Source organism: Mastigoproctus giganteus, chromosome 5 (assembly GCF_048544385.1).
Source record: "Mastigoproctus giganteus isolate SK-2022 chromosome 5, ASM4854438v1, whole genome shotgun sequence".
Lineage (NCBI taxonomy): Eukaryota > Metazoa > Arthropoda > Arachnida > Uropygi > Thelyphonidae > Mastigoproctus > Mastigoproctus giganteus.
The window spans coordinates 26,769,079-26,780,543 of NC_143579.1; the positions used below are offsets into that span (position 1 = coordinate 26,769,079).

At 38.8% G+C, this 11,465-nt stretch overlaps 1 protein-coding gene across 1 annotated transcript in view; it reads right to left on the reverse strand.

Annotated features, from left to right (window-relative positions):
• The window catches only part of LOC150085257 (peptidyl-alpha-hydroxyglycine alpha-amidating lyase 2-like), a 40,319-nt gene extending 29,128 nt beyond the window's left edge, over nucleotides 1-11,191 (reverse strand). The window contains exon 1 of the mRNA XM_090373118.1: nucleotides 10,767-11,191. Within this exon, the coding sequence (XP_090229244.1) occupies nucleotides 10,767-10,928 (162 nt within the window). The 5' untranslated portion in view covers nucleotides 10,929-11,191. The remainder of the gene's footprint in view (nucleotides 1-10,766) is intronic.
• Nucleotides 11,192-11,465: the final 274 nt, after the last annotated feature.

The following is an 11,465-nucleotide window of genomic DNA, read 5'->3' on the forward strand; positions in this document are numbered from 1 at the left end:
TACCAGTACTTGTGCTATGGCACACTCAGATTAATCTAATTCGTGTTATGATACGAAAGATACGATAAACAATCAATACACCTTTCAAAATATGGCTCTTATGTAATAGAATAATTATAAAAATATTACTACAGAATTATCAGATAATTTATAGTTCTACCAGTACAAAAACCATTTTGTCACCATTTTAACCTCTAAAATTAAGGATTAAAAAAGGCAACTGTTGCAAAATTGAGGATAGAAAATGTAACCAAAAATATAAGATTCAAAGCATAAATGAACATAGTTTCTAAGGAATTTTTATCTGAACTAAAAGTAAAAAGGAAATTTTAAGAAAAAATTTAACACTGACCTAACATTTTATTTGGAATCGATATAAAAAACTAAAATCGCGGAAAACGTAAAATGGGTGATCGTAAAATCGAAGGTTCACTCTATGAATTCGCCCTCGTATATTACTATTATGCTACATGGATAAAGTATCATTAGAAATAATAGGCACAATATGTTTGTATACTACTGTATCTTTAAACCTCGCTGAGTAAATGAAAATTATTAATTTTAATAATTTTAATTTTGTATTTATATATTGAATGAACAGGTCAAAAGGGTCGATTTATCTCATGTGGTTTGGAGGGGGGGGAGTTCCTGCTAAAATGCTTATATCATTCAAGGATTATACCTCTCTATATTACTTACTTATGTAATCTGAGTGGTACGTAAGCAACTGATTGAAATGTAAGCAGTTTTAGTTAGATAACATATCAGTGTACAAGAGCAAAACCACATTTGGTTTCACAAGGTTAATAGTGTATAAGTTGAGCAGAAATTTTATAGTAATTCTTACTTAGCATCAACCAAACTATCAAACTGGTAATGCGTTAATCTAAGCTAGCAAATGGTAAATTTTTGTAAGACTGTCGCCGCTCTTTTCTTTTTATTATGATGGTAATGTGGTGAGAGGGGAAAGATCTTAAAATGCCAACGCATAAAAATAAAAAAAAATTTAAACATAACACACATGAAATCAATGTTTAGCGTATGACGACTGGAGACACCAGTCTACAAGAGTGAAAAGTTTCAATCTTGATGTTAATAAAGTAGAGCATAAATAAATATATTTTAAATTTATTTTTTACAGGGAAGAAAGAATCTAAAGATTACAATTAACAATAGTGGGACTAAATGGAAAGAAATGTAGACCATGTCGTGGGTGTTTAACTTATTAATGAGTCTGTTTTGTCCATGAAGTTTCTGTGAAGTGTTCTGGTTTACAATCTGAATTCCGCAAATAAAAGGTTTCTGAAGTCACGCAATGTTCGATTTTTTTTTCAACTGATTTCAACTTCATTATTTATTTTAATATTTAGTGCTGGTAGCCAGAATTCAGGAACAATAGATTTCCAAGGTCAAAGTGTTAAGTTTCGACTCTGCAGTCGGGATAATCTAATCAATTCCCTCCCGCGTCAAATTCCTATTTCGTTCCAGCTAAGCACAGACATACCCCAGCAAGTATCCTTAGGGCTTATGATTAAGTGTCTGAAAATTTCCATTTGGTCATGAAGAAATCTAAATCCTCCACCTGTGCACGAAAGGAATGCGGACTGGACAATTAAAAGGTTTAAGTGTTAGGACAAATCGTGCCGCGGGTGTTCAACCAACTAAACTCAGTTTCTAGGAATTCACGCCTACTACCTGCGCCACTGGCACTTTCGATTTACCGTGCTGGAAAACCACAATGAAGAAAACGCTTTGAAAAGCTAAGAATATACGAAATAACACTGATGGTACAATTACTGTTTCTGGACTGCATACCAGAATTTTTTTTTTTTTTTATGAAAACCCCAAACACGAAAGGTATCAAAACCTATAGTACTTAGTACCGTGCATGGGTTGAAGGAGAAGTATGGGGGGAGGGGGATGCCGGAAACTTTGCTCTAGAGACTAAACATGGGTTTCACCACTTCAAGCCTCCAATAAGCAAAGTGGTGGTATTTCACCGGTTGATGAAAGTCATCTACTACCTATAAGAATTAAAGATGCTCGGAGCAGTAGGGGATCGTAGCCAACTGTCTGTTGCTATCTTTGAACCCGGAACCCAAAACCTCAAAAACAGGGACATAAAAATAAAAAAATTAATTCGGAATTCCATTTCACTTGTCTTAGCAAGATAAATTATTTAAATAAATATATCGGTCAAGGAGAAAAAACTGGGAAACTAGGTACAACGTCTCGAGAATATTGAGGACATAACATCGCATAGAGAAGGGCAGGAAACAAATGGCTTTAAGATAGTTCTATAAAGTATTAACAGAATAGCCAGCACTCTTGAGATAGCTAATAACGCACCAACTAAAGAAAATGAAGTCATACACAAAAGGGATGTGGCTACTCAAACGTCAGATCTCGGCTCTTCAGCGCCTAGGCCCTGGCGAGACGCCACCGCAGCAATCTAAGGTATCGATTAAAAAGAACAGACCTGCTCTGGAAGTCAGTCCTCTAGAAGAAATGCTAAGAAATTCTGACTACTTTGAATTTATCAAAAAAAAAAAAAAAAAAAAAAAAATTGATCAAAGAAAAACTCCAGATTCATTATTAAGTGGTGACAGAGCGGTCATACCCTCTCAGCTAAATAGACCGAACCAGGCCACACTCCAGTTACCAGCTCTGCAAGGAGAAATAATGCATTAGGACACCAGAAGACCAACTAAAATGGCTGTGAGAAGTTCAGAACTAAACTATAAAAAATCCAAACAACCCAAATCAAGCTATTCACAGCAAAACAGCTGCAGTGAACATACAACAGTATTACTTTCAATCACAAAGAACAGTAATGGAACATATAGATTGATGGTTCCCATATGCAGATTGAAAGAAGTTCCAAGTAGACAGTAGAACCAAAAGATATACGCAATTGTGAACACATCCAGGATAGGAGAAAAAATAACATTATTCATCTGCAACGGCTCTCTGGTAGTGATGGCAAGATTCCTAGTATGACACCACGTTTTAGGGATGAACAAGAAACATTACCCTAATAGATACCCCTCCCTTTCTCGCGGAAGTTGGTTGTCAGCAACTTCATCCATGAAACTGCTGGTAATTCAATTCTAAAATCTGTATCTCGGTCAACGAAAGTCTTTGTTACTAGAATTGACCTTTTCACTATATCCCCCACAGCTGTTCAAGCCATGATCAGGGACCAACTCGGTTTAAAAAACAGCTAAAAAAAATAAGAACGAAACACCCATCATATACATCTTTTCAGATCACATGTAGAGTGCAAGATCTCCCAGCTATTCTCAGCCCAAATATATAATCCCGAGGAGCACAAGTGCGCGAGCTCCTAACGAAAGAAAGAAAAGTATGTACTTTTCTGCCATGTGGGCTATTCGGCAAGAGCTTACCGGTTTTTGTAATGCAAGTCTAATCGTTTAGTATGTTCAGAGATGTATCGTCCCACTCATTATGTACGCATGAGTGATTTGGTCATCTGCCCTCCTCCTTCCTACCTGAAACGCCATCTTGGATTAGAATACCGGTACTTGCGAGGGTTGAACTTGGCCACAAGGAAGCCCTTCACAATCTCCAAGGCGGTACTATTCTCAAACCTGAACATCGCACCAAGGAAACACCTCATCGTATTATAATCCTTAGTCAGTTGTATACACATTTTGAATGCCCTCGACATTGACAACATTCTGCGCAGCGGGAAGAGGAGAAGAAACCAAAATTATAACTTTACCATCTAAAGGAATGCACTTCAAAACCTAACATGAAATTCATACATGTTCCCTTCCAATACCATCAATTTCTGAAACATCCTTGAACTTGACCTCAGTAAATACAGAAAACAAATCCTGGCTGAAACCTTCTCCGTAGTTCAATTCTGACGCAACATGAGCGTATGCGGAAATTGGTCTGATTAGCTCTACAAACCAGAAACCTCACGTAGTCGGCAGCAGAGAGGGCCAATTCCGGATGTGCTGTTTTCTACCTGGGATTTTGCCAATGGTCACTTTTTATAATGAAGTTCAAAATGGACCTGAGACATTTTCCTGCTAATCCCATTGATCCATTTCTGTTCATTTTTATATAATTAATTTGATATAATTTACTCTTGTTGTTATACATTAATTTTTATTTTATTTATTCACATAACTTCATAAATCTCCTATTTTATTATTGTTATACAATAATTATATATCTCTTGAGTCTTATAATCATTATTGTAATTACTGACTTGTAACTAATCTAAACCCCGCTAGCACCTTGCTGTCCAGGGGTGAGATTATGATCTTCAAAGATCTTCAAATAAATACAATAAATATATTATTTAAAAACAATAAATATATTATTTAAAAACAATAAATATATTATTGTTTTTAAAGAGAACAGGGTCCTGCATTTTTGGCTTTTACGAAAACCAAACACAAAAAGTATTAAAAAGCTACAGTACTTAAGCAGAATCAGAAAGGGTAAATGAGGAAGAGAAAAAGGTGGTTCTGTGAGATTGAAGTTGGGCAGTGAAGGGATGCGGCACGTGTTCTCACTGGTTTTGAATAGAGCTGGGGAATTACAGATGCCAGTTCAGAAGAACAGTGTGCCCCATGGGAGTATCTATAGAAAAGGCATGCAGCAGAAACAGAATATCTTTAAGACAGAGAGTGGAGAGACTTTATAAGAGACGGCTCATTAACCTGATTGCCCTCTTTCAAATAGAGGCCATTAGCTTGAGAGAAGTTTTTGGGACACCACACAGATATGGGAACAATATTACACGATATGATGGATCTGGGATTTTTAGAGTGATTAGTTGTTTAGAAGAAAAGTAACTCGAAAAAGAATACCCTTTTTTTATGTAGCATACAGATGAAGCAGTATTTTTGCTGGGCTTAATTCCAAGAGAGAATTCTCGTACAGATATGTAATCTTGTCTAGAAATCTGAGTGCCATCGAAGATGAGCATAGGAGTAGCAGGCGCTCTTTATTTTATAATTATTATTATTTTATTATTTTTTTTGTGAGAATACGACAGGACTGAGCTTTAGGAGGATTGAGTTATTTCTGTCCCATTGGAGATTACCTAGAGACTAGCATTAGAAGAACTGGTGGTGGATAATATTCGAGGAACTGATGGATAATAATATGAATAATATGCTATCGTGATACCACATATACTTATTTAGAAATTATATTATAATTATTATTCTGTTTATCACGGAGTTCAATTAGTTCTGCCCTTAGATACAGCCATAAAGATAAGAAAAGCCCACAATTAAAAGACAACCAAAAACAAAAACAATGAAAATAAAAAAGGCATGAAAGCAAAATTAAACCACAAAGCACAATACTACCTTCCTGTAAAGATTTAGATTTCTTTAAAGTTAGTATTATTACTACGTACATGAAATTAATAGTTATTTAAATCAGTCATGCTCACTGGGGTTGGTAATCAGTTTATCTCACATTTCGGCACAGTGTTACAAGATGGAGATTCATTCCAGGCAGGGCCGGATTTACGCATAAGCTAAACAAGATACAGCTTAGGGTCTCATGTTACAAGGGGCCTCCCTCAACCTTAAAAAATCTTTTTTTAATATTGTCACAGTGAACCTGTGAAGGCCTCATACATGTTATAGCTTAGGGCCACAACAAGTTTAAATCCGGCCCTGATTCCAGGTTGTCGTTATGGTTGCAACCTACAGGACATTTCTGGTGTTGGGGCAATTTAAAATGGATGTGGAAATGCAATTATTCGATCTCTCCATCAGTCAGATATGAGTCAAACCCGTTCGAAGAATCTATGACTCGATCGGCCTTGTGTGGCAATCATGTAGCTTAAGTTCTATGAGTAAGTTACCCCTCGCTTGGCATGCATCCTGTAATGTCTGCTGTCGCAAGACATGTCCAGATCAGTTCCCAGGCTATTTATAATTCATATTGAGTTTGCTGCCGGGAAGCTTTATTTGAAGCTGCTCAGGTTTTCGATGTTGCTTCGTAGGGTAATCGTAGGTCATAATGATTTCTGCCAGCCACTCAAGGCGTTCGGATAGATTGTCCCCACACCTTGGGAGCATCCAGTTCAGCCTGCAATTAGTTGTGCGAGGGTAAGGATGTTACGTGCAACTAAAATTGCTTCCATTCGGTTACTTCCGTGTATGTTGAGTTTATATCAGATCTAGAGATAGCATATTGTTTCCATGCATCCTATTAATTGCCAGTATTCAATATTGTGGAGTTTCTTAAGCTACATTTCGAAGGGGTGGAGGGGAAAAACAGACCAGATTATCGAGGCGTACAGAGATATATGGTATTAGCCATCTTGCTTCATATGTCTTTGGTGGGTTTGGTGTCAGGAGTACCTATTAGATCGTTGTCGAATTTTTATAAATCTGACCGCTCTATAAAAAAAAACAAAAAAAACCAGCAACTAGTGACCTAATTTCACCATTGTGGACAGCATTGGGTTTATAATTGTTGGCATTCTGCACCATGTGGTGCAAAGGACAACGCCCAGGTTCGAATTCCGTCAAAACGGAATGAATTTTTATGGCCTTTTTTCAAGCCCCTCACAAAAGTCGAGTGTTTTCATCCAGCAAGTAGACGGACCATATCATACTGTTTCATACATGAAAATTCGCAGACACAATACACCAACGCAGTGTAGCCTTAGTTGATTTGGTCCAAAAACAAAACAACTGCAAAACCTAAACCATTGGGAGGGAAAACGTAATGCACGCAAGGCTTGCGGCGAAACTAAGATACCAAAGTAGTTAGGACTCATTGAGCAACTGGAAACACTCATTGGACGATCATCATGAGAAAAGCATTAGCTAATATGCGATGAGATGCCCAAATATTTGTTACACCACCATAGGATGTTCACGCAGGGATTTAAGTATTACATTATAGATCAGAAAGCCAGTGTGCCCATTTCATGCATATTTAAAATATTATACAGTATTATAGACTGTGTTGCCACTTTATTAGGTACAGCCCTGATGTGCACACAAATGGTTTGCCCCACAACGTTGCAAGTCACATGACCACAGTTGTTGATATAAATGCAGCAGAACAACCTTTCTAGTACCAGCACAAACCGTAGCAAGAATGGGGAAAAGAAGTGATCTAACGGACTTCGAACGTGGCATGGTAGCAGGTGCAAGACGTGCTGGACAAAGCATCTCTGAAACTGCAGTTCTCCTGAACTTTTCACGCACCACAGTTTAAAAGGCAATTCAAGAATGGTGCAACGAACAGAAAACATCCTCTCAACGGAACGGCACTACTGTGGAAGAAAAATCGCTTGTTGATGAGAGAAGTCAGAGGAGGATGGCTAGAATTGTGCAAGCATACAGACGGGCCACAATGTCGCACATCAAGTCAGAATATAACCTTGGTGTGCAGAACAAAATATCACAACGGCCACTAGTCGCACTTTGTCGTGAATGGGCTACAACAGCCGACGGCCACATCGCGTACCTTTGTTATCAATGAAGAACAAGAGAGCACGCCTCCTGTGGGCAGAGCAACACCAGCACTGGACTATCGAGGATTGGAAAATAGTTGCTTGGTCTAACAAGTCGAAGTCCCTGGTGCATCATGTTGATGGAAGGCTCAGAATTTGGCGAAAACGACATGGACCCGTCATGTCTGACGACTACTGTGCAAGGTGGTGGGAGCAGTAGTCGTCAGACATGACGATGTCTGATGAATCGCATAGGAACCCATAACCGGAAACGTCACGGGAAAGTAGCAGCAGAAGCACAAGAAGCAGAAATTACACAAGACAGTAATTAGTGACAAACATTTATTTGGCATAATATTAACAATGGAGTACAAGATGGATGCATTTCATGATGTTACAACAGATGCTCGAAGGTTCCACCATGAAACGCGATGCATGCGTGACACCGACGCAGCATGGATTGGCGGACACGGTCGAACCCACCTGGAGTTTCTTTGACAGTAGCAGCAGCGCAGACGAGTCTCGCCACGAGATCCATTTCCGTCTCCACAGGCGATTCATACACGATAGATTTGAGTCCCCCCCCCCACAGAAAGAAATCAAGGCTCGATAAATCAGGTGAGCGTTTCCCCTATCCGCCGAGGCGATTCATACACGATAGATTTGAGCCCCCTCCCCCCACAGAAAGAAATCAAGTCTCGATAAATCAGGTGAGCGTGGGGGCCAGCCAACGGGTCCACCACGGCCAATCCATCGACGCCCAAACGCCTGTTCAAATGGTCACGAACACACCTTCCATAATGGACAGGCGCCCCGTCATGTTGAAACCAAATGTTGCGTCTCACATTTGCTGGAACATCGTCAAGTAACCCTGGTAGAACTTGTTCCAGAAAGATCCGATATTTAGCGGAGTTCATGCGGGATGGTAACAGGTATGGGCAGACTAAGCAGTCACCGACCATACCTGCCCACACATTTATTAGGAAGCGATGTTGTGCCGCATGGGGGCACACACCGTGCGGTTGTCGTGAGCCCACACATGAGCATTGTGCTGATTGAATAAGCCTCATCCGTGAACAAAACATAGGCTGGAAAATTCAAGTCTTTAACACTTCCTTGGAGAAACCACTGGGCAAAAGCCACACGTGCAGGATGATCTTGGAGGAGCCGTAACTGAATCCTTTGGATATGAAAGGGGTGTAAGGAATCGTCGTGCCAGACACGCTGGACACTGCAACGAGACACTCCTAAGGCAGAGGCAACGACACGTGTCTGGATTATTCTGGAAGGCATTCAACACACTTTTTTCCATGGTCGGAGTTCGCGTCGAACGTGGTCTGTCCGCACTACTCCTGTTACCTCTAAATGATCCATAATCGCACAAATTTTGATGCACACGTGCAAACAAACGGTGGTCCGGTACATGTCTGTCTGGGAAGCGGTCTCCATAAATTCGTTGAGCGGCTCGTCCATTGCCCTCTGCTAATCCATACACTAGGTGCATGTCTGCCAGCTCACAGTTCGTATATCGATGCATGCTCTTCGTGCGGCGACTACTGTTTCAATGTTATTGTTATTGTTATTTGGTTTGTTTAGGAGCATTAGCAACTAAGGCCATATTGCTCCGGGAATATGCGGTGGTCATTCCCTGACCTTTCCGCATCCTCCGTATTTGGTGTTGACGGGCTCGAACCCTGGTCTAATCAAGAAGCGTGTGCTACGCACTGCTGCTCCTTCCCACCTGGCTACGGAGGCGCCTACTGTTTCAATGAGTAAACCAGAAATTTTCCCTCTCGCGAACTGATAAACAGCACCGTCTACCGACTTACGGTGACGTTTCCAGTTATGGGTTCCTATGCGATTCACATTCCTTTAGATGTTACCTATCTCCCCTAAACGTTTGTACCAATATTTTTGAGACACCCTGTATATATAATGTGTCATAAAATATAGCTTCACATCGACTTTTGAAAATATTCGATTTTTCTATATTTCTCCCTCATGTTTTTTTGGCTAGTGGAAGATGAATCCGGTGAATCAAGCATTGTTCAGTGATCAAATTGTGGACCAAAGAGGGAAGAAATCCTAAAGAATCCATGAAAGAATGAAAGTTTGGGGAAGTATCACCCAGTTGTTCTACTGTTGAAAAGATGTTCGGCAGCGTTCAGAAGATGACAAAGTCAGTCGAGAATGATCCAATGTAGATTGGCGCCATCTGAAGCAATCAATTCTGAAAAAAAAAAAAAAAAAGTGCTATCGTTAAAGAAAGATGTTTAGAAAACAGAAACCTTAGAGAGTCTGAACTTGTAAAAGCACTTAACATTTCCCATGGAAAAATTTTAACATGGACATTAAGGAATGTCCTAAGTTTGTTCAAGATGGGTTCCCAGAAACCTTTCCATTCATAAACATCAGAGGGTGGAGTTATCAATAGAGAATTTAAAATTAATTCCTGTTAATCCAGATAAATTTTTATCCCATTTGTTGACTGATGATGACACTCGACTACATTTTTATTATTCTGAATCCTAATTAGAAAGCATGCAGTGGAAGCACAAAGGCTCTCCAATCCCGAAAAAGTTTCGAGCCCACCAGCTGGAAGAGTGTTGGCCTCAATTTTCTGGGACACAAAAGGATCGTTTTTAACTGATTACCTTGAGCCTAAAACCAAAATAACACGGGAATATTATGCCAGCCTTATGCCAAAGGTAAAAGCTGGAAATCGGAAAGAAAAATGAGGAAAGTTGGGTCATCGGGTTTTGCTTCTCCATGACAGCACCCGTGCACAAAACCCGATTTTTTTTTTTTTTAATGGAAAATAATTTTACACAGTATTAATTTCAAAGAAGACCCTAAAGATTTATTGACTAAGAGCTTCTTTCAAAATAAATCCTATAATAATAATAATCCAGATATAAAATTTTTCAAAGAAAACTGCAGTTAGTTATTTTTGAAAACATTCCTTTTAAGCATACTTTGTCTTAATTCTAGCGATTCATCCACAGAAGTTTTATTGAAGCTTGTTTCTGCAGTTCGTCTTCTTGATTTCTTTGATGTTGAATTTAATTTCTAGCGTACATCTGCTCAAATGGTTTCAGTATTTCAGCTTAATTTTTGGTTTTAATTATTAGTCAGATATTCTGATCTTTGGTTAAGGTTTCTTTTACAATTAAAAAACAAATTTGTAAAATTTGTAAAAGGTATGTTTCGAAATTTGTAAAAGGTTTCTATTATAAATTTCGACTAGCGTGGCATAAAAGAATTGTTTGTTGAATTGATATTTTAAAAGACTCACCTCTCTTAGTTGATGTTCTGCCAGTAATTCACGAATTCCTTCAAAAAAATCAGTATCCCCAAGAAAGTTCGGTGAAGAATAGCTTATAGAGCGAGCTTTCAGAGATTCTAACTGAGTGACTATTAGGAGGGAACACATAAGTAATTTTCTACATACCGCCATTATTGCTGTTATTCTATGTCATCCAACCATATGGTGACGATGACTAGTAGATTGACGTGTAGACCCTATTGATTTGATGCTGTTGGATATTTTCGACACCTGTTTAGTATGAAGACAATGAACGAAATTTGGATATATATACAATCCAAAAAATCAAAACTGCTTTTGTGGAGATAAAGATTTTCTACTGTCGTACTGTGTTTTCGTCTTGAAGATATTGGAACTGAACTGGCAGACTGAATGGAATTCGCTGCAGCAGGTGAAAGAGCGCAGTTACCATGGCAACAGTTACGTACTAACAGAAAGCCAAAGCGCAGACGCCGAATAGGTTTATCTCTAAATGTGGGTATTTTCCAATATGATTTCTTCCCTTTCAAAATAAAAATAAAAAAATAATAAAATAATGTTCTGGAAAATCGAACTAGTACGAAGAAACTTCACTTGTTAAGGTGGATGGGGGGAAATATATATATATATATATATTTTTTTTTTTACGAAACCCCCAAGCACGAGAGGTATTAGAATTTGTAGTACTTA